This window comes from Panthera leo, chromosome D3 (genome assembly GCF_018350215.1).
Source record: "Panthera leo isolate Ple1 chromosome D3, P.leo_Ple1_pat1.1, whole genome shotgun sequence".
NCBI classification, from domain to species: Eukaryota; Metazoa; Chordata; class Mammalia; order Carnivora; family Felidae; genus Panthera; species Panthera leo.
Window position 1 is genome coordinate 14,503,830 of NC_056690.1, and position 23,126 is coordinate 14,526,955.

A 23,126-nucleotide genomic window follows, 5' to 3' on the forward strand; every position below is an offset into this window, starting at 1 on the left:
CTCTCCTCGGAGGCTATTCTTTACAAAGGTGTCCGGTTCTTATACTATTCAAAAGGGAGAAGGTGGTTACTTCCATCATTGGCGTTCAACCCGCTCCCCGAGGACACCAAGCAAAGTTTGCAGCTAATGGCAAAGTGGGGCCTCGGGGAAGCCGCCCAGAGCCTCTCAGACTACGCTGTGACATTTCAAGATAACCACAAAATTGAAAATTGGCCCCAGCCATTCCCCGCTGTCCTGCTGTACTCACTTGGTTTGAGAGGTGGTATTTTTTTCTTAGTGGAAAAAATGAAACGGTGAGCCAAAAGCTTTTTAACTTTCCCTTCAATGGAAGCCTCTCATCTTGAAAAGAAATGTTTTTCTTCGGCAACAAAGGTGGTAGAGGGGACTCTCATACTTTTGCAACAAGTTTTATCATGTTACACTGGCCTCCAAAAAGCACCTAGTAAGAAAGCCAAAGGATAAGGTGTTGTGTTTCTTTTAAAATAATTTAAAATATATTAAATTTTCCAAAGGCAGATTTCATTGGAATGAGGTGTCTTGATCAGATAATGACATGCCACTGAAGGAAGGAGAACAGTACTTTCAAGGAGCTATTTCTGTGAAGGGGCGGAGGTGACACCGGCTGAGGAGTCCGATGAGGTGACGCAGCAGAGGCAGACCGCGTACACGAGAATCAGCTGAAGGGGCGGCCACACCAATTCTCTACACAATCAAGAAGAGACATCTTCACAACTGGTCGGCTTAACAACTATGGTTTTTAGATACCGTGGAGGGAAACACAGTTGTACCTTAACATCTGCTGAGAAAATACAAATAAATATGCTACAAATGGCAAACACCTGCAACGCGGTGGCCATCTGAACAGTCATGCAGTTTAGGGGGACATCTGTGTGGGACCGGACATACACATCTGTCATCGCCTGCACATGCACACCACTGTTTATAAAAAAAAAAAAAAAAAAAAAAGCCATTTATAGTGTATCAGTCGGGAGCACGGCCTCTGAGTCAGCTGCAATTTAGTCAATACCTCACGGCACACGGCTCCGTGAAAACTTTGTCCTGCCGGTCAGAGGGGAGCCAGAGGAAGGACGGCACCTGCCAATATCAAAGCCACTCTGACACAGCAGGAGAGAACTTCAGAACAGTGTCACCACTGTGTGTGAAACACGACAACGCTTAAGTACGGGGCAGAAGCCACGCTTGCCAGTCGAGGGACCCAACTCCGCCCCGACACAGAGGCTCCTGAGGCCTGCTGACCCTTCTTACCGAATCAACATGAGTAACTGCGCTTGAATCAAAACCATGACTTTAAAAGGTGTTGGGCACTGCTGTCTGTAAGCGGACTCAGGATTTAAGGGAAGGCTCAGCTGTCGCGGAGCCGGAGTCCCCCTCTGTGACTGACCTCCCCATGTCACGGAGAAAATCCCTGGTGACTAGTCCACTGGTATCTGGTTTCGCTACATTCTGTTCACAGTCCCAAAAAGAAATGATCTTCGGAGCCAAGACCTGACGACTGGCCCCTGGTTCCAGCTGCTCCCCTGCCAGGGAGGTTTATCCTGCTACCAAGAAAACAAGTATAAGACTATGGGGCGTGGCTTAAAAAGTCCTGTATGTGAGGAACTCTTTCATTTTCTTGGGGATCGGCAGTGCTAGCACTTGGTAGGTGGTTAGGAAACTTCGAAGGGCTTTCCGGCATAAGTGCTTCAGTGAGGACAGGACCCTCGGAGCTGTCCAGAACTGGACGTGGCCATCTCTTGTCCTGAAACAAAACAGAGACGACGCTTTAAGGCCGACCTCAGAAATACATGTTTTCACTGTGACGGGTATTCACGTTCCTCCTCTGACTTGCATCGGCAGGAGACACCCAGAGAGTGAACTGCAACGCTTAAGTGCAACCCTGATGGTTGGAATCGATGTGAAGGCTGTAATGCTGAATAATTAAGGCTGCGGGGAGGATGAGAGGAACTCAAGACACCTTTGGTACCAAAGGTGGGCTACCAAAGGGGTACCTTTGGTACCAAAGGTGGGCTACCAAAGGGCTATCTGGGAGCACAGCCCTTCTGGATCACACCGTGAGTTCAAATGTAACGGAGGGAAGAGCGCCACCTCCTGAATTATGGACGTTCCCTGTAAGGTGGTCTCTGCCCTAAATGGTTTCCCATATAAATTTCTGCATCGTCTCAATTTCTGCTTCCTTGTGAACTTGGCCCATTAAGTGGCATGAATCACAGCTCTTTAATTACATTTAGATTGAACATTAAGAGTAAATGATAACCTGTATTGGCAGGACAGAATATTAGAATTTTGTGTCCTCTTGGATTTCTTTAAAGGCTTCACCGTAGGCAAGAAAATTCTAGAGGCTTTCTTCCCTTAAAAAGCTGCATAGTACACTCAGCAGAAACTGCTACCCATCTGTTCAGCTATCAGATACATACCCTGTGGCAATAACTCCACCATGTGGAAAAAATGTGCAGCAAAGACCATTGGTCATAGGAGCAAATGCGATTGGAGTTTTCAGTTCCAGGGCCCAGATCCTGAGGAGTCTGGACGGAGAGAGAAAAGACACGTTTGCGCATCAGCAGACCTGAGGCCAGGCCAGAAGGTAATGCTACAATTACTTGCGGGGACTTGCTCCGAGGCCCCGTACAGAGGTGTCTCTTCGTTACCTGTCATCCGCCACCGTGGCGAGGTACAAGCCTTCGGGAGAGAAGCACACGGACCTCAGGGAGCTAATGTGGACATCGCTGTCGTCCATGGGGGGGTCAAGCTGGGTGTGGCTGAGGAGAAAGGAACAGGATGACAGGCCTGGAGTGATGGGCCACTCTCCACCCTTCATCTTCTTTCCCAGGCAGGAGGCCAAAATGGTGCGACTAGGAAAGGCTCAAGACCCGTCTCGTACCCCATCTGGAAAACCTCAGGATAAGCAGACTGGGGGGAAAAAGCGCCTTTCCTAAGGCTCCAGGTGTCTCGTGGAAGGGGCTGAAGGGTTAGTCGCGCTCCCTGCGCTGATTTCCTTATGCAAAGTAGGTCAGCCCTCACTTTAATACCACAGTACAAACTGAAAGCCTTTTTTAGGTTAAGATACATGATAATTATAGGACTGCCTATTATTTGCTTCAGAAAACAACAGAGACAAAGAGAAAAAGACCAAGTTTGTGAGAACATGAAAATTCATTTTGGAAATACCAGTTTCAGTAAGAAGACTGTTCTGAATTTGCTCCTACAGTTATTAGTAAATGGAAAGAAAGAGTCATTTTGAGGTTTCGTTAACGCTGACTCCAGAGTACACACCGCCTCCTGTATCAGGAGCCCTGAAGCCCTCGGGTCTAATTTGAGAATGTAACTGACGGCGAGGTGCCCCTGCAAGCCAACGCCTGGGAAACACCGAGCCCACTGTGCCTTTTACCCAGACTGTCCCCTCCCATGCCCTGGACTCTGCGAGGGACGTGCCTAACCCAAGGCAGCTTTCTCATCAGTCACCCACCCCACCCCCCCCCCCAAGAAAGTCCTAAGCAGGGAGTCCGTCCTTACTGGAGTGACCTCAGCCTCTCGCCAGTATAGGGGTCCCACATGATCACGTTGGTATCGTAAGAAGCCGTGACGAGCAAGGCGGAGTCAGGTGAGAAGTCACAAGAGACAACACTGCTTTGGTGGCCCTCTAGCTTCCGGATTAACGTGTAGGACCGCATGCTCCACAGAAAGACCTGTGGAAAGGAACAGGTGCCTGGTCAGGGGTGGCAGCAAACTGCTTAGAATGTGAACGGTGAGCGGGCGACACAGCGATGCCCACGTCAGGCCCCGTGGCCAGGTGAAGCCAAGCTCTCCACTCCCGCTTTGTACAGCTCTTCCAGAACGCATCATAAAGGTCTAAGTAAAGAAACAGGTCTGAATTCTGGAGGCACTCAACCAACGTACACGTTCGAGGAGCTTACTGTAAGGGAGAATAAACCCAGCCAAGCTCAGGAAGACCACCAGCTAAATGTTCTCTGAGTTCTGCTTCTGAACCCTGTCTGCAAGATCACAGTATATGCTAATGCAGACCTAAGCCAAGAATTATCTTGTCCTTTCACTTAAAACCAAACAGCAGGGTCCGAGGTGAACACCAGGGCTCCCAACAAAGCGATCGTACCCTGTCGAGCCATTTTACACCACGAGTTCACAGAATGGTGGAAATCTGCCCCACGATCGTGCGTACGTCTGACACAGTTCATCACTTTAAACCTTTAATCGTTAAAAACGGGATTTTATTCTCTTCCCTTTAAGAAAACTCGGTTTCACGTAGTTCCAAACCCCAAACGAATGATTAACCAACCACCTGGGCTGTACCATATAGTGAACTCTTAACCTTTGGTTGATCATAGCAAATAGCTCAATACAGATCTAAACTTCAAACAAACCGTTCCCAAACTGTTCTTGGGTTTCTAATACTTTCTGAAATAACGGACAGGATTTCAGGACAAAGTTCCACACGTAACTGTCCATTCTGATTTGAAATGGCATTCCCAATTCTGTAGATTCAAGTTAAATGGTTCAAAGGAAGTTAGACCCATACATGGGCTGCAACTTTTAAATTCTTTTTTTTTCAACGTTTTTTTTTTTTTTTTTTTTTTTTTTAATTTATTTTTGGGACAGAGAGAGACAGAGCATGAACGGGGGAGGGTCAGAGAGAGAGGGAGACACAGAATCGGAAACAGGCTCCAGCCTCCGAGCCATCAGCCCAGAGCCTGACGCGGGGCTCGAACTCACGGACCGCAAGATTGTGACCTGGCTGAAGTCGGACGCTTAACCGACTGCGCCACCCAGGCGCCCCAACAACTTTTAAATTCTTAAGACTCTGGGGAGGGGAAAGAAATTTAAAAAGCACACCTTTACCATTTTGTGAAGGCAGACAGCCCTCATCCAGTGGTGAGAGCAACCACCCACTTCCAACATCTCCTCTCTTCTGGTTTGTGTCAAAGTGCGTATCAGAAGAGAGGTGTGCAAGAGGAGGTCACGGCCCACAAGCGCGCCTTCTGTCGGGGGTGGTCTGCACATGAATCTTGAGGCACTGGGCCTACTTTCCCTCTCACGCGAGGCCCATTCAGACCTCCAGGTCTCGCAGAACTCAGGCGGCAGAGAAAATGGTACCCAACGTTTGAGACTTACCGACTTCTCTCCAGCTGCAGAGCACAGCATGCTGCAGTCCGGGGAGACAGAGCAGCAGTAAACCCACTGCAGGTGGCCCGATAACACCTGGATCTGTTTACCTGGCACAGAAAAGGAGCGAATGGTGAGCCAGTTCCCGAAACCACAAAGTCAGAAGACCGGAGAGCTGGTGGTCACCCACCTGCCCAGTACACCCATCTGGTTCTCTGTCAGCTGAGCCCGAAGGCCCACTTTTTTCACGCAGAGGAAGAAGACAGGATTTGTCATTCAACGCTGAAATCGATTCATACGATATTCTGATCCCCGAGGAAATCACTACTTTCTGTTTCACCAAAACCCACCAGATCAATGGGGGAAAGGCTATACATAGATCAGATCTGACAGATCCCTTTGACATGAGAGAACATTCTTTTTAGGTCCCTCAACCACCTCTAGAACTTTGAAGCATCCTCCCAAATTTGAGACTGTCTTATCTGTACTTCTGTCATTTACACTCTGTAATGGCTTCCCCCTCTCCTGCTCTCTCACCCTCCCCAGAGTGTCTGGATGAGCAACGGTGCAGAGTAATGAGGGCCACGTGCTCTGCTGTCAGGCGAACTTGGGTCTGAACCCTGACTCCACGGTTTCCTCAGCACATAAGGGCCACTTACATAACCTCTCCAGTTCTGTTTTGGGGAAAAACTAAAATGTCCATCCATAAGCATAAGAGAATGGGTAAATATATGGAATACATCTACCCCGTTAATTCAGATGGCATTAGGGACCTAGAATTTCCACGGAAGGGGCGCCTGGGTGGCTCAGTCAGTTGAGCGTCTGAGCGTCTGACATCGGCTCAGGTCACATGATCTTGCGGTTCATGAATTCGAGCCCCATGTCGGGCTCCGTGCTGGCAGCTCAGGGCCTGAAGCCTGCTTCGGATTCTGTGTGTCCCTCTCCCTCTACCCCTCCCCTGCTTACGCTCTGTTTCTCTCTCAAAGACAAATAAACATTAAGAAAAAAAATTAGAATTTCCATGGAGTACTATTTGCAGAAAATATGCGAATAACATGAATCTTTTTGTGGAACGATGACTCCCAAATCCATAACTGACCCCTGATTCCAAGCAGGAATATGCAAGTAAGTATACAGGGGAATGCGGAAGGCTGCGAGCATGGGCCAGGAGGTTGCCGGGGGAATACAGGGAAGGATGCAATGGGAGGGGAGGATGAGATGGGGAAAGAGACGGGGTAGGAGGAGGTACCAAGACGAACTCGGGTTTGAAAGGGGAAAAAGGGGGGAAAAAGTTTACATGAACAAAGAGAGTCATGCATTGAAGAGTTTACATATATGTATGTGGGTCCATATAATTTTTTTTTTTTAGGTAAGTCATGGTTTCTTCAGCTATCATATCAGAGCAGCACCTATCCCCAGGGTGGCTGTGAGTGTTGAACAAATTCAGGCAGAAGGGTAGGGCCAGGCCCAGGACCTGGGAACACGACTTCATCCCCTCCCCTCCTGGGAATGCCCTAGTGCACTGGCCTGCTCCCAGTCCCCTTCAGCTAGTCCTGCCTTCCCAACCACTGAAAGGTTTTATTATTTAAAAGAAATTTTTTTTCTAATTTTTTTATTTTTGAGAGAGCGAGAGACAGAATGTGAGCAGGGGAGGGGCAGAGAAAGAGACGGAGACACATAATCCGAAGCAGGCTCCAGGCTCTGAGCACAGAGCCCGAGGCAGGGCTCGAACTCACAAACCGCGAGATCATGACCTGAACCGAAGTCGGATGCTCAACCCACAAAGCCACCCAGGAGCACCTAACCACCGAAAGACTTTCAAGTCGCTTCAAGAACCTTCCTTACATGGTGGCAACAAGCTGCCCCAGGATGCATTAAAAATGGCGCCACCTTGGAGGAAGAAGCCTTCCCAGGCAGCAGACCTATCTTATGACTTCACGTGCCACAGCCAAGGGCAGAAACTGCCAGAGTTCTCTTGGTGACCAGATGCCCCTGGATAAGGACACCACAAGCACCTCCTTGGCTGTTTGACAAGTCAGTGGGCTCGTTTCTTTTCTTTAATGTTTTTATTTATTTTTGACAGAGAGAGAGAGACAGAGCATGAGCAGGGGAGGGGCAAAGAGAGAGGGAGACACAGAATCTGAAACAAGCTCCGCGGGGCTCGAACTCACAGACCGCGAGATCATGACCTGAGCTGAAGTCGGACGCTCAACAGACTGAGCCACCGAGGCGCCCCCAGCAGGCTTGTTTCTAAGAGGGCAGGAGTAGCTCATGGTTGTGGGGAGCTGGCCCCGTCACGGCTGAGGCAGGAATACCGGTCCCTCTGCGTTATCAGGGATGAACGCCCTCTTCATCAACTGTCCACGTCGCCATTTCCTCCCTCCAGCCCCTGACTCCCTGCCCACGTGGGGAAGAAGTGGCCTGGAGATAAATTCCCCTTCCCTATGTCACCTTTCCAGTTAAAGCTCAATACTGGAGATGTATGGAATTCTTTGCTGGCCACCCCTGTATGCGGTTCTGCTCACAGCAAAATTCCACGAAAGTTGACCCTCTCAAGTCTAAGAGATTTCTTCTAGGCAAAGATTCTGCTTCACAGAGAAACATGATTTCTGACAGGAAGTATCCCACACGGAGGACTTCTAGATCTGTGGTTCCTAACCTGGGGAGACTCTGCCCTTCACATGGACAGGGCGTGGTGTCTGGACACATTTTGGTTGTCAGAACAAGAAAAGGTGCACCTGGTATCTAATGGGCAGGGGTCAGGGGTGCTGCTCAACTCCCAGAACGCACGGGACGGCCTGGAACAAAGAATTATCATGCACAGGGGCGCCTGGGTGGCTAAGTCAGTTAAGCGTCCAACTTAGGCTCAGGTCCCGATCTCGCAGTTCATGGGTTCGAGCCCTAAGTCAGGCCCTGTGCTGACCGCTCAGAGCCTGGAGCCTGCAGCCTGCTTTGGATTCTGTGTCTCCCTCTCTCTCTTCCTCTCTGCCCCTCTCCTGCTTGTGCGCTCTCTCTCTCTCTCTCTCAAAAATAAACATTAAAAAAAAAACAAAAACGAAAGAATTACTGTGCCCAAAATGTCAACGATGCCGTGGTTGAGAAAACCTATGCTCTATCATGTATTTTCAATAGGGGTGGAGTCTTACTTTTTTTATGTGCACAGATACGCACTCAGTGCCTAAGTAAATGGTATATTCTCAATACTAGTATCTCATGGGGATGAGGAAGGTTAGGAAAAAATGTCTTAAAAGACCCCTTAGGAAAACTGGTTGCGAAACACTGTTCTAGATAAAGGTGACATGGGTCACGTGGAGAAAGGGGCAAATATGGTTATCTGCGGAGCCGCTCGGTGGTGCCATCACCTCCATACCATGTCTGTTCAGGTCCCAGATGCGAAGAGTCTTATCCCGAGATGCTGACACCAAAATCAAACTGCCGCTGGGCGTGAAGCTTAGATCTCTCACAACATCTTGGTGGCCGGAAAGATTCAAAAGCAGGAGCCCTGGCGTGGGAGCAGGAGCAGTCGGTCAGTGGGAAGGAGGAGGCACCCGGTCTGCTGGTCACAGCCACACCCCTCAGCCGGCTGGGGGCCTGGCGGCCCCCGTGATCCCTGATGAGAACATGCACACCCAGACCCTGTCGCGGGCAGAAATGACCTACCTGTCTGCACCTCCCAAATCTTGATCTGCCCATCATTGAGTCCTGTAGCGAGGATCAGGCAAGAGATGTCTGGCACCTGGGGATGGTGGCGTGCCCAGAGCTTCCTGCTGGGTGGAGAAGGCCACGGGCTGAAGGCCAAACCCCAGACAATCTGCCCACAGTCCAGAGTCTTCTCCTTTGGGCTGCCTCGCCCTTTTGTGTCATTTTTGCTGCTCCGGCTTTTGGCTTCAAACCCTTTAGGGATGCTGGAGGAAGCAGAGATCCCTTCATGAGTCTAAAATTGTCACCAAGGCAACCAACCAACTTCTCATTTTAGGGTATCTGAGACATTAAAGTTCTAGAAACAAATTGGCCTTCCGTGAATTCTGGCATGACTTTTCATTTCTTTTTAGAATCCATGTAACAGAGACTTCATGAGCCTTGGTTCAACCCATTTGTGATAGCCCTGCAACGGGGTGACCCGCCTTGTGGGATAACTAGATCACAGAAGCCCCAGGGAGCCATACGCTTCCTCAGAAAGTTCTCTCGGGTTTGGTGCACGGAAGGAAAGATGCACTCAGTGTTTCCCATGAGGAAGAAGGCATGCCGTAGCTTTGGAACTAGGACAGATCTTAGAACTTGAAATACCCATCTGCTACTCCCCTGCCTGATGAGCCCCTTTATCTCGAGCTTAGAAAGCCCCAAGGAGCGGGAAAATAAACCCTCTTCCGGCCAACACAGTTTGCTTGGTACACGCTGATTTCCACCTTCACTCGCTTTGTGTTCCAACCAATCAGTGAGGCTCTTTCGCTTACCTCTCTGACGGTATGTCCAGCACAGGAACCGACCAGTGAGGTGATCAAGGAGAGAAAGAGCCCACCGAATTGTGCAGAAGTGCACTGACCTCAAAGATCCCGTGGCCGGACCCCCCGCTTTTACCTTCTACTTGACGGTAAAACACAGGCCCAGATGAGTCACAGAAGACACAGGCCCCGCCCACCATTCCCCCCAGTAGACACCACCTCACGGGCTTGAGAAGTTGGACAGCCCCGGGGGTTCAGCCCCCAACATCAAAGTTTCCCATCTGCAGTATACTTTATCAGTGCAAGTGTTAAGTCCTACCTTTCTGGGTGGCCCTGACCATACTCCGGGCATACCAAACTGGGGGAAATGGAGATGAGGAAGCTGGAACTCCATTCCATGAAAAATCCCATACTCAGCGTGTACATAACAGGACGTCTTTATGTATTAGATTTGTTCCCCCAAAGCTGTAAGTAAATCATATTTTTGCCAAGTGTGTGGCTGAAATCTATTACAAAATTTTCACTAAGCTCACCTGTAAAATTAGAAGGGAGGGGATGGAATTGAGGCAAACATAGGCTCCTCCAGCTCTAAAACTCTATTAGCTGAAATCAGAGGTTGGCAAACTATGCCCAGGCCAGCAATCTGTTTTCAGAGACGAAGTTTTATCGGAAACCACCACATTCATTCCTTCACATACCATCAATGGCTGCCTTCCGCTGTTAACGGCAGAGCTGAGTAGTCTCGACGGACCGTATGGCCCCCAAAGCCAAAAATATTTAACATCTGCACCTTCACAGTAAAAGTCTGCTGACCCCAGGTCTCAATGGCCAATGCAGTTTGAAAACCTGTCGTCCTGACAAACATCTGAATATGATAATGTCTTTTCGACTGACCCTGCTCAACCCACACGCTTTGTAGACCTGTCTGGCCCAGGCACAGGGGCCTGAGTCTGCCATCCAGGGAAGAAGCATAGAAAAGGCAAGACGCAGGGAAAGCTTTATAGGACACCCGGGAACCACCGAAGTTCCATTTGTTTTATTTTTTTATAGAATCCTAACTTTTGCCTTTGAATTAAGGAATAATCTGTAGTAGCTATTTTATTCCAAAGGAATTAAGGCATATCTGCACATTTTTAAAAAAATGTTTATTTTTTGAGAGAGAGGAAAACAGAGTGTGAACAGGAGAGGGTCAGAGAGAGAGGGAGACATAGAATCCAAAGCGGGATCCAGGGCTCAAACTCAGGACCATGAGATCATGACCTGAGCCGAAGTCGGACACTTAACTGACTGAGCCACCCAGGCGCCCCAAGGCATAGCTGCAGATTAATTCATTTAAGTATCATAAATTTACTTTCTCTCTTTTTTTTTTTTAATGTACTTTCTCTAGAAAGAGATACTGGGGCGCCTGGATGGCTCAGTTGGTTAAGCGTCCGACTTGGCTCAGGTCATGATCTCGCAGTTTGTGTGTTCGAGCCCCACCTCAGGCTTTGTGCTGGCAGCTCGGAGCCTGGAGCTTGCTTCAGATTCTGTGTCTCCTCCTCTCTCTGCCTCTCCCATGCTCATGCTCTGTCTCTCTCTGTCTCTCAATAATAAATAAAACGTTAAAAAAATTTTTTTTACATTAAAAAAAGAATGAGGATAGATTTTCCACGTAAAGGAGCTTGGGACAGGGTCTTCTGTGGAGAACAGGAAGGAACACAGTGGTGTTGAGAGGTGTGATCGGTGCACACTGAGGGCGGGGGGCCGCACAGTGGAGAGCAAGCACCCTCCTGTGCATCCCTGTCAGTGCCTGGCCGCGTTGTTCGACTCTCATCCCACTACCGTGAGGACCCACTGGAATTGTGTAAGCAGCTACGGGACCTAATCAGACCTGTGTTTCAGAAGAATGGAGGAGGAGAGCTGAAGACAGGGAGAGACCATTCATCTGCCAGACCTGTTCTAGAGTCCCGTGGTACAGCAGGGAACCATGCCCTCAAGGACCTGACATTTTAGTTGAGAGAGAATGAAAAAAAAATTATATATATACACATGTATGTATGTATATATATGTGTGTGTGCGCATATATATGTATACATACATACATAGACACACGCACACATACGGCATATGTCAGATTTTGAGAGGTACAAGAGAAAAAGGCCAGGATAGAAGAATGAATTGCTGAGTAAATAAAAGGGGGCTTAATCCTGGGTATGGGCAGACGCTAAAGTCAGGAGCAAGGAGGAAGTATCCTCAGGGATGGGGGAGACAGGAAACAGAGCTAAGAAGTCCTAAACTGGGCCTGGCTTAGAGCTTTATCATTCAAAAAAAAATTTTTTTAAGAGAGCACGTGCACATGGGTGAGTGGCAGAGGGAGGGAGGGAATCTTTTTTTTTTTTTTTTTAATTTTTTTTTTCAACGTTTTTTATTTATTTTTGGGACAGAGAGAGACAGAGCATGAACGGGGAGGGGCAGAGAGAGAGAGGGAGACACAGAATCGGAAACAGGCTCCAGGCTCCGAGCCATCAGCCCAGAGCCCGACGCGGGGCTTGAACTCACGGACGCGGGGCTTGAACTCACGGACCGCGAGATCGTGACCTGGCTGAAGTCGGACGCTTAACCGACTGCGCCACCCAGGCGCCCCAGAGGGAGGGAATCTTAAGCAGGCTCCATGGTCAGCACTGAGATCGACACGGGGCAATATCCTACAACCCTTGGCTCATGACCTGAGCTGAAATTAAGAGTTGGACACTCGGGGTGCCTGGGTGGCTTAGTCGGTTGCGCGACCGACTTTGGCCCAGGTCATGATCTCACAGTTCCTGAGTTTGAGCCCCACGTCAGGCTCTGTGCTGACAGCTCAGAGCCTGGAGCCTGCTTTGGATTCTGTGTCTCCTCCTCTCTCTGCCTCTCCCATGCTCATGCTCTGTCTCTCTCTGTCTCTTAATAATAAATAAAATGTTAGGGTACCTGGGTGGCTCAGTCGGTTAAGCGGCCGACTTCGGCTCAGGTCATGATCTCGCGTTCCGTGAGTTTGAGCCCCGCGTCAGGCTCTGTGCTGACAGCTCAGAACCTGGAGCCTGTTTCAGATTCTGTGTCTCCCTCTCTCTGACCCTCCCCCGTTCATGCTCTGTCTCTCTCTGTCTCAAAAATAAATAAATGTTAAAAAAAAAATTTAAAAAAAAATAATAAATAAAATGTTTAAAAAAAAATTTAGAAAGAGATACTAAGACCTCTATCATGGGGTCACAAAATCTGGGGCAGAACTAGAACTTAAGTCTTGGGTATCCAAGCCTACTACTCGACAGATCCCCTGGACTTTGGAGTTTGCCACTGAATCAACTCCCTTGAGTTACATCGGGGGGTGGGGTGGGGGGGGGGTGGGGGGGGTTGGAGGTGGTGCATGCATAGGGAGGGGATGGCTAGCGGCAAGGGAGGGTCATAGGGGGAATTTAACTTCACTGCAATTTAAGCTTCTAAAAACTTTATTTCTAAAATTATTAAAATACAATTCTCTGGTTAGTATCGATTATTTGCTCAATACCAAAGGTGCTATTAATTTTTTTTAATGTGTAACAATCCAAACAAGAATATAAAGACCTCAGAGTTCCCCTTTTAAAGGACTTTAAGAATATCAATTATTTTAAATTATAAAAATAATAGAGAACTATGGGAAAAATTTGGAAGGGAGACAAATAAAATAAAAATTACCCATAATCCTAACACCACTCTAACCAGAGTAAACATTTCAGATCAGTTTTTTTATTTACGTGTATGTACATACATTAAAAAATTTTTTTTTCTTTAACATTTATTCATTTTTGACAGAGAAAGACAGAGTTTAAGTGGGGGAGGGACAGAGAGAGGGAGAGGGAGACACGGAATCCAAAGCAAGCTCCGGCTCTGAGCTGTCAGCACAGAGCCCGACACGGGGCTCAAACTCACAAACTGCGAGATCACGACCTGAGCCGAAGTTGGCCGCTTAACCGACTGAGCCACCCAGGCACCCCCACATTTTTTAAAGACAAATTTGGGACCATATTACATATATGGTTTTATAGCTTACTTTTTTCAGTAAGCCTTCCTTATATTATTAAGCATTATCCTAAGTTACTATTCTTCACAATGTGTGATTTTTCCCTAAAACAAGTAACTTCTCATTTAACATACTAAACAATAACATTTCTCTCGTTATATTTAAAGAACAGAGACACAAAAAGGATTAATACTCCAATTTCCGTTTTCCTAAGTTCATACTAGAAGGATATATTTACCTGTGGTAATGCAGATGTTTGGATAGGAGTGATTTTTGGAAAAAGTTTCCATTTTTATGCTTTTTTAAAAAATTCTTTTTCTGACTAAATTCGTACCGGACTGGATATACAGTTGAGTCTCTTACATTTACAGTAGGAGCTCAATAAGAAAAAAGAATGGCTTTGGCATTCTCATGAAACTGATTACACAGAAGAAACTGAGTATCATGATTAAAGCAAAAAAATCTCTCATGGCTGCAAAAATACCCTATAGCAATGCCGTAAGTTCCTGCACCATCCTCTCATCACTGGATTTTAAGGGATTTCTGTTTTGTCACTACTACAGAACCAACTCCGGGACAAAAATCAGCGTATGTAAATAAAAACAGATGACCCCATATCCCAGATCCCCGGTAGCCGGAGAACAGTTTCAAGGTCCTTGATGCATCCTGCCAAACAGCCAAATGGACATCCCTCAAACCCAGCAGCGTGCAGAGGACCGTCTCAGCGAGTTCTCTTCGGCGGTGCCTGTCATCAAGGCAAGGAGCTTCAGACTCCACTTAGGAAACATTAAACGTTAAATCTAATGCGCGATGTGAAGAAACGCCTAATACGAAACAAATGAGACCCTCAAGGGCAGGGGCCTTGCTGGGTTTCTTTCAGGATTCTCAGACCCTGGCTCGGTGTGAGGCCAAAAAAGATTTCCAACAATACTGGCTGAATAAATAAAGGCAGACATGGAACTGCCCTGCCACAAATGAGAAAATGCAGACGCTGGGCCCTTTGACCAGGCGCTCACAGCATTCGGATGCTGGGACCTGTCCAACCCCACAGAAAGAAACTAGTTAACATCAGAAAAAAACCAAACACCCAATTTAAAAATGGGCAGGGGCACCTGGGTGGCTCACTCGGTTGAGCAACAGACTTCAGCTCAAGTCACGATCCCAGAGTCATGAGTTCAAGCCCCACATCGGGCTCACTGCTGTCGGCACAAAGCCCGCTTCAGATTCTCTGTCCCCCTTTGTCTGCCCCTCCCAGACTTGCACTCTCTCAAAAATAAATAAACATCTCAAAGCAAAATGGGCAAAGAATGTGTATGGACATTTCTCCAAAGAAGATTTGCGATGGATCAAGAAGCATAAGGAAAAAAAAAAAAAAAAAAAAAGCATAAGTAAAGGTGCTTGGCGTCAGAAGCCATCGGGAAATGCAAATCCAAACAATGAGTTGCCACTTCCTGCCCCACCAGGACGGCTATGCCACAATCAGAAAGACAGACAACAAGTGTTGGTGAGGATGGGGAAGTAGCACGTTGCTGGTGGGACTGCAGAGTGCTACAGCCCCCTGCTCAACAGTCTGTTTCTCATGCAGCGAAACACTGAAAGCATACGTCCACGCCAAAACCTACACATAAATGTTCACAGCAGCGTCATTCCTAATAGCCAGAAAGGGAAAGCCACCTAAGTGTCTACCAATGGACAGATTATACACAAAACGTGCCGTCTCCACATTATGGAGTATTATCTGGCAATAAAAGGAAAGGAAGTAGGAATACATGCTGTAACACGGATAACTGAAAACAAAATCCTAAATGCGAGAAAGCAGTCAGAAAAGACTACACGGTGTACAATTCAATTTATGTGAGATGTCCAGGAGAAGCAAACGGGTAAAGACAGAAAGTGGATTAGCGGCCGCTCGGCGCTGGAGAACAGAGTGAGACTGGAGGACGACAACTAAGGGATGCGAGCTCTCTCTCTCTGGGGCAAGGACAGTGGTTTTGAGATTGATAGTGGTGATGGTTGCACAACTCCGTCAATCTACTGGAAGCCACTGAACTGTACTCTTTAGATGGGCAGATTGTATGCGGGGTAAATGACAGCTCACTAAAGCTGTTAAAAAATGACAGTGCGGATAACATCATCTCCACTGGATTGATTTTCACACATACCAAACGTGAGGGGGCTCCAGAAACCCCAATGATCAATTCCTGGTTTTCAGCCACTCCCTCTCTCCTGCTCCTGGGCAGGGAGACCCACAAAGGGTAGGGAGTAATCTGGGAAAGCACTCTCAAGTTCCCCACCGTGAGGACTCCCTCGCTCCTCTGGGTCTGGGTACGAGAGAACTTACAAGTGCTCCTCCAGCGGCCAGGGGATCAGCTTGACGATGCAGTGTCCTTGAGACCACGCGAACCACGAACCATCTGGGGAGAAGGCCACGCTCCAGGTTTCGCAGCTCGACTTCCAATCGAACTGGTGGGGACGCCCGGGCTTGAGCTCAGCCAGCAGCAGCGGTTCCTCTGAGACGGGAGACAGCATGCTTCAGACAAACACCCTCACTTCCCTGGGAAAGTGGGGAGCCGGGCTCCGGACCGCCCCGCTGACTCAGACCCAGGAAAGCCGCGGTCTCCCCAAGGCAATGGGTGATATTCTGGATTCCGGGAGGGAGTTGTCATTTAAATGACCTGCCGCAATAGCAGTAGCCACAGGCCACATTCCAGTGCGGTTACTCAGTTCTGGCACTGGCCACCGCTGGTTAACCGTGACTCACAGTAACCTTTGTGCCAGTGAACCCAGTGAATGGAGGCCTCGTTTTCCTATGAATGCTCGAAGAGGAAGAAAGAGGAGAGACGGACCAGGCTGGACCACGCTAGCTAGACAGTGCAGATCAGGAGGCCTTCAAATGTATTTAAAGTCTCCTTAAAAGAACCTGCCACTGGGAAGCAGGTGAAAGAAGGAATATCCGACACGAGAAGGTTCCCTCTCATTCACCGGCATCCTCCCCATCGCGGAGGCTAAAATGTTCAGCGCTTGCCCAGCTTCCTGCCGCTCAGACCTCTTGATCTGGCCTTCCACTTCCATCTCCGGTCTGTTCTGGTTTTAAACCTTCATCCCATCTTGCCCAGATCTTTTTTACAAGACTCTCCTGATTTTCCTCCCCGCCCCAGGGAACTCCGCTAAAGCTGAAACACACATCACATCAGGACATTTCTCTCAAACACATTCCAGGCTCCCACCTGTGTACACAGAACAGCAGTGGAGCCTGGGCCTTGAACCCCAGACCACCGGCCCCGCCTCCTTTCCATGACCTCTGGCCACACGAGTCTCACCTGGCCAGGCCGCACACAGCTCACTGGTATGCACACCTGAGCTTCTGAGAATCCCTAGCACACATCCCTATCTCTATGATCTCTACTAAAGCGGAAGTGAGTCCCACCCTGCTGACTTCATTCTCTCCTATAGTTTACTAATTTCCTTCTGGTCCACCCGCCACCAGGATTTAAGCGCCCTTGTTCAAACACCAAAAGGAGTTCATTTTCATTTCTCTCAGGGCCCCAGCACAGTGCCTTGTGAACAGCACGTGCTGCGCTGGTGTTTCTTCCTCCACCTGAAGGGCATTTCCTAGTTCAAGCCTCTACTCCAGAGGAAGGTTCTCAATGGAAGCTCGTAAGCTAAAGGCATTCAGAATTGATTTTCTGACTACTAATTATGATTATGATATATACTAATATAAAAACTGGCTTCCACTCCGAATGAGGTCATTTCCTGATGTCTATGTTCCACTTCACTAGTTTCAAGACCTTGACCCTTTTTATACCTGTTACCAGATAGATACTGATTTAAACCGCCCCTATTTCATATATTTTAGGAGACATCTTTATAGGTCTTTTCACATATATGACCACTGAAATCAGGATATATCCTACAAACGGTGAATTTTTATAGCTAAATAGGCAGCATTTTTTCTCAGTGATACATATGAACCTTGGTATCTTGTGTTCAATGAAACGGGTGGTAAACATGTATACATAGAGAGATGCATGTCTGTATACATAGAATATCTCCTGGTATATGCATTATAGATGTGGGTATGATCTTGTGTTATAAAATAAATGTGCTGCTGAAGATTCTCTCTTTAAATAGCATTTTAATCCTATCAAGCCTTTGGTGGCTTTGCTATTTAAAGAAAATTTAAGAAGTTTCCTTTGCAAAGAGAATAGTCATTTCCTGAGGTTCTATGTATAAATCTAGGTTTTAATACATTGGGTCTGTCTAAACTGTTATTTGTATAGGTAATTCCTCCTAGAAATCTGTACGTGAGATCTTTTCATCTACACAAGCACTGGTCTACGGGAGCATATTCCTTTGGATGGGACTATCTGCATGGTAAGAAGTTACTTTATATTTTAAATCCGAAACCGGTCTCTCAGTGTTACCCAGCCACCCCCTGTGGTGTTGTCTTCATTCTCGTTATTCCTGGATATTTTCTTGTGGTGGCCTGGCCCTAATCTCTGTCAATGCCCCCTTCCCGTAATCCAGTGGTTCTCCACGGACTTTGCCCCCTGGGGACACGTGGCGCTGTCTGGAGACATTTTGGCCATCGTGATTGGGGGTGGTGCTACCGGTATCTAATGAACAGAAGCCGCGGAGGCTGCCAAGCATCCTCCGGTGCACAAGACAGCCCCACAACTAAGGACTATCTCGCTGAAAATGTCGGGAGAGCGAAGGGGGAGCAACTTGGATGTCATCGACTGATGCGGAGGCACATTCTTTCCTGTTAGACGGAAACGTCTCTATCCCACCCTGAGAATATTCACACTTGGGTCACTTCTCCCACAACCTGCACTGTGGAGGCTTTGCACAACATAAAAAGGGGTCCCCCTTGACTCCTTTTCTTTCCTTCCCAAACCAAATCCATTAACTAGTTTTATCAGGGCTGTTTCCAAAACACTTGGCAAACCTAACTTCTCTATCTCCATGGCTACTATTCTAATCTATGCAAACCATTTCATCAACATCACCTCTCACCGAGCAGTCTTCCAACTGCTCTCCTAGCTTCCACTCTGGCCCCCGCCATCCATTCTCCTCACTTCCTAGAGTGATCAGTTTCAGCCACTCTTAAAAATTCAAACTCCTTACTGTGCCCTTGAAGTCCTACATAACCTGGCCCCTTGCCTTCAACCCCACCTGGGCTTATGACTCTCCTCTCCCTGCCCCTGACTCCAGCCTTCACTCACCCCTTCACAGTGCCCAATTAGTTCCGAACTCAGGGCCTTTGCACCAGCTGGTCTCTTCGCCTGGAATGCCCTTCCATGACTGGCCCTTCTCTTCATTCAGTCTTGGCTCAAATAACAACTCCTTACAGTGCTCTTCTCTGCCCCAAGTCAATCTCCTTCACAACTCCTCAACATCATGTTCTTTATAGCACAATCACCACGATGAGGAGTATCTGTCTCCCCTCAACCAGGACACCAACTCCATGCTAAAAGGGACCTTGTATGTTTCTCTTCAGTGCGTAGCGGAGTTCCTGGCAGAGAGCAGGCAGTCAGTCAGTATTTGCTGAAAAAAATATATGTGGTATACCTCTTTAAATATAAACAAGATGAAGCCCCTTAAAGTATTATGACGCTTATGCCAAACATTTCATACGAAATGCTTCTTAAACATGAGCCATACCCAGATTTCACACTCTATTTCCGTGATATGGAGATTTAATCTCCTGCTATTTCAGGCTCAGGAATCCAGGAGCCAAAAGAAGAAAAGAACTCACTGACTCCTATCTCTTCGTTTCTAGAGTTAAAGAAATTCTGAAGGGGAGTCTGAACCCAAACTAAACTTGGCTGCTGGGGGGAAAAAGCCACAATTAGTGCAGAACTTAAAAAGCAAAACAAAACAAAAAGACCCCCACAAAAACAAAAAACAGAGCCGAGAGGATCCAGCTCTCATCCGGGATTGCACCTGCCGTGGCCCTTCTTAGTGAAAAGGCCCACGGATCAGGGTTTTTGTACATCCCATCATTGGGATGTACTTGGACAAACAGACTGAATGGAAAGATACTTATTATGGGCTGCTTCTGTGCAAGGAGATTCACCTGAGCACAGACAAGAAAGCTAGGACTCCAGCCAGCGGGAAGCTTGCTGGTTTGTCCAGCCTTGCGATCTTGACATTAGCTGTTCCCTGGGCCTGGAAAACAGCCTGGCAGGCCCCAGATCTTTGCCTGCTGCATCCTACCATTCAGGGGCTCAGTGTCAATGTCACATTCTGAGACCTTCCTGGTCTTACTATCAGTCAGTCTCTTTCCGTTCACCCCATTTAATTTTATGGGCACCACTCACTCGTCTTTTCTTGATTGTTTACTTGTTTTCATGTATTCACTGCCTCTCTCTTCCCCACCCACACCCCAAACTTGCCTATCTGCTCGCTATTGAGCCGTACTGTCCAATACAGTAACTACTAGCCACAGTTGACCACTGACCATCTGAAATATGCCAAGTCCGAATTAAGATGGGCTGTTAAGTATATAACATACACCAGATTTTGAACTTAGTACCAAAAAAAAAAAAAAACCCTAAAATAAGTCAATCATGTTGACATGATATATTTTAGATATGCTGGATTGACACATACAATTTTAAAATTGGTTTCACTTTTTTTTCACGCAGCCGGTAGAACATTCTAAATTACAGATGTGGCATTATATTTCTATCGGTCAGTGCTGGCCTAGAGAATGCCTGGCACACAGTAGATACTCAATAAATATTTGTCGAAAGAATAAGTGAATTCTAACCACTGCTCTGAAGATACCTACTGTTGTCCATTGTAATCCCATTACAATGGGCTTTATTCAGTTTCAAAAGAACATAAAACTCTCTGGCCTTTTTTTTTTTTTTTTTTTTTTTTAACAGTAACTTGGCAGCTCTCAACAGCTCTGCCCACACCCCAAAACACAGTCGTCAATCATCAGGAAAAACTCAGAACTGGAAACAGATTCCAGCTAAAAAGGGAGACTAACTACAGATCGCTTTCAGTTTTAAGTATAAGGAGTCAATGGAAACAACAGCGGAAGCTATAAAAAGATTCACATAAGATTCAGACAAACAGTAGGGGCCATTTAAAAAGTGGTAACACACTCACTGAAAAGAAAGCCCTTATCTGGATGGGAAGGCAGAGAGAGCTGCCTCTACACCTTTTACTGAATGCCTGACTGCGGCAAACAAAGAAATGTCATTTCCCAAATTAAAAAAAGTTACACCACCCCAGGGAATACCCTGATTTGAACCTACCCACCCACAATCCCTGGCTCCATCAAATAAGCCTGGGAAACACAAACATCAACAATCAGAATTCTCCAGACCAAGAAGAAGCGTGAACTTCGCTGGAAGAATACCAAGAGGTTCTGGAACAAATTCTGAACCCTAGGCCTTGACCCCTTCTGAGAATTTTCTCTAAAGACACTGCCTTTAAGCACGGGGGTATATATTCAAGAGTTGGAACTCCCAGAATAAACCCCAAGCCCACCCCAAATTTCTGTACAGGTAGGGTTTAAAGGCAAGGTGGGTGGAAGGGAGGAGACGGAGGGATAACCTGGAGGTTTTGCCTTTGCCATAACAAGCACACATAACAAGCACTCCGAGATTACATGTTCATTTGGACTGACTCTCCAAGTGTATCTGATATTCTCAGACTTCCACACCGTCTTCTGATGACAGCTGTTAACAAGGGTAGAAGCATGAACCCCACCCATCAGTATTTCCTACACTTGCCCTATCAAACACGCCAGCAAGGATCAACATCCCCAGCCCCACCCCACCTCTACCAATCAGTCTCCACCGGGAGAGGCTCGCAATAGATTTTTTTTAATAGGGACCCCAGACCCCATTCTTATGACTATGCAAGTTTGGGAAGCTCCCAACCACCCGCTGGGGCACGTGCTATTATTATCCCATTTTGCAGATACAAAACAGACTCGACTTATGCGGTCCGTCCAAGAGCACACTGCTCGTAAGGGGCAGAGCGGACTCCCATCCAGACCTGCGTCACCTGGCACCTGGGCACCCACCCCCCTGGGTATCACCCTCCCCCCGAGGGCCTGGCGAACCCCCGCGTTCTCCCTGGGCGTAGGCGTCGGGCCTCGGGAGCCCCCCACTGTCCTGGGGGACGGGGATCCCCGGCACGCAACGGCCCGTGCTCCTCGGGTCGCTTCGGCAGCGGGCGGGAGACCGGGTGGCGGCCGCTGACAGCGAAAGTGAAACAAAGCTGGGCGCCGGGCGCGCCCCCAGCCGCCTGCCCGCGCGGACCGCCCAGGCCCCGCGCCCCCCGCCGCGCCCCTCCCACGGCCGAGCCCGCGCCCCCGCCCGCCCCCGGGGAGAACGGCCCCGGCCCCGCCCGGCGGGAAGCCGCGCACCCCAACCCCGCTCACCTCCGGCCTCCATGGAGGACGCGTGCGGCCCCGCGGCAGGCGGCGGGCGCCTCAGCCCCCCGGGCCGCCGGCCCTCATACCGCCCCCACGCCGCCCGCCCCGGCCCCGGCCCTGGCCCCGGCCCCGCCGCCGCCGCGCCCGCCGCCGCCGCCGCCGCCGCCGCCGCCCGGAGAGGCCATCAGCTGCTTCCCGTCACATGGCGGCGGCCGCGGGCGGGGACGCGCGGGGGGCGGGGCGACGGGAGGCGGGGCCTGGGGGAAAACTGTGGAGTGGGGGCAAGATAAAACCGAAGGGGGACCTAAAGGAAACCGGGGTGCAAGATAAAACAGAGGGGAGGGTTACGCGGCTGAGAGGAAAGCGGGGTGGGGCGCAGACAGGACAAAACGGGGGGGGCGGGGCCTGAGGGAAAGCGGGGAGGGGGGACCGGGCAGGTGAACGCTGACCGGATACAAACCGGGGGGCGGGGTTGAGGGAAAGAGGTGGGGGGGGGGGGGCAGGTGAGCGGAGCAGGCTAAAACCGGGGGGCAGCGGGGATGAAGAGAAGAGAGGGAGGGGTAGGAACGGAGTGGGAAGGAATGGGGCGGAAGGGAAACCGGGAGCGGAAGGAATGCGGCTGGTGACAATGGGGGGGGGAGGGCGGGGGGATAGTGAAGGGGTTACAGGAGGTGTGGGTAGAAAAGGGGGTGCGGCAAGGAGATGGGGCGGGAAGAAAACCGGAGGGGGTGGGAACCAGGTGAAGAGGAAGGGGGAGCGAATGGACAGGAGACTGTCGCGTGAAAACGAGGACCTGAAGACACCGGGGATCAGGGATACTGGGGGGAAGGGAGACAAAAAGCGAAGACCTAGGACAGAATTGGGGGAGGGGGTCCGGGAACTCCCGGGCGGTTAAGAAGGTGGCAGGGAAGGAACGAGCCTGGCGAATAAAGTGGGGGCGCTGAGGCCCGGAGCTCAAAGCTTAAATGGGAGCCCAGGTAGAGGAGCTGAGCCTAGGGGGCGGGAGGAAAGCCGAGGGCCAGAGGAAGGCGTAAGCTGCAGGTTTTTAAAAATGGGAATCAAAGACAAGCCCAGTGGACAGTTGGGGCGGGTGTGTGTGTGTGTGTGTGTGTGTGTGTGTGTGTGTGTGTG

The 23,126-nt window shown here is 48.9% G+C and overlaps 1 protein-coding gene across 3 annotated transcripts; it reads right to left on the reverse strand.

The window, feature by feature from the left end:
* Positions 1–736: 736 nt before the first annotated feature.
* On the reverse strand, positions 737–22,092 carry WSB2 (WD repeat and SOCS box containing 2). 3 transcript variants are annotated; one of them, XM_042909735.1, is made up of 9 exons: positions 22,002–22,092; positions 15,933–16,101; positions 8,797–9,041; positions 8,507–8,638; positions 5,146–5,246; positions 3,532–3,704; positions 2,667–2,777; positions 2,436–2,543; positions 737–1,759 (listed from the first exon to the last, which is right to left on the reverse strand). In XM_042909735.1, exons 1-9 carry the CDS (start codon positions 22,012–22,014, stop codon positions 1,597–1,599), a joined length of 1,215 nt encoding a protein of 404 aa, XP_042765669.1. In that variant the 5' UTR covers positions 22,015–22,092; the 3' UTR covers positions 737–1,596. The 3 variants fall into 3 exon arrangements, with proteins under 3 accessions (XP_042765669.1, XP_042765670.1, XP_042765668.1); XM_042909736.1 differs by lacking the exon at positions 22,002–22,092 and adding an exon at positions 9,898–10,043 and having other exon boundaries at positions 15,933–16,002; XM_042909734.1 differs by lacking the exon at positions 22,002–22,092 and having other exon boundaries at positions 15,933–16,135.
* Positions 22,093–23,126: the final 1,034 nt, after the last annotated feature.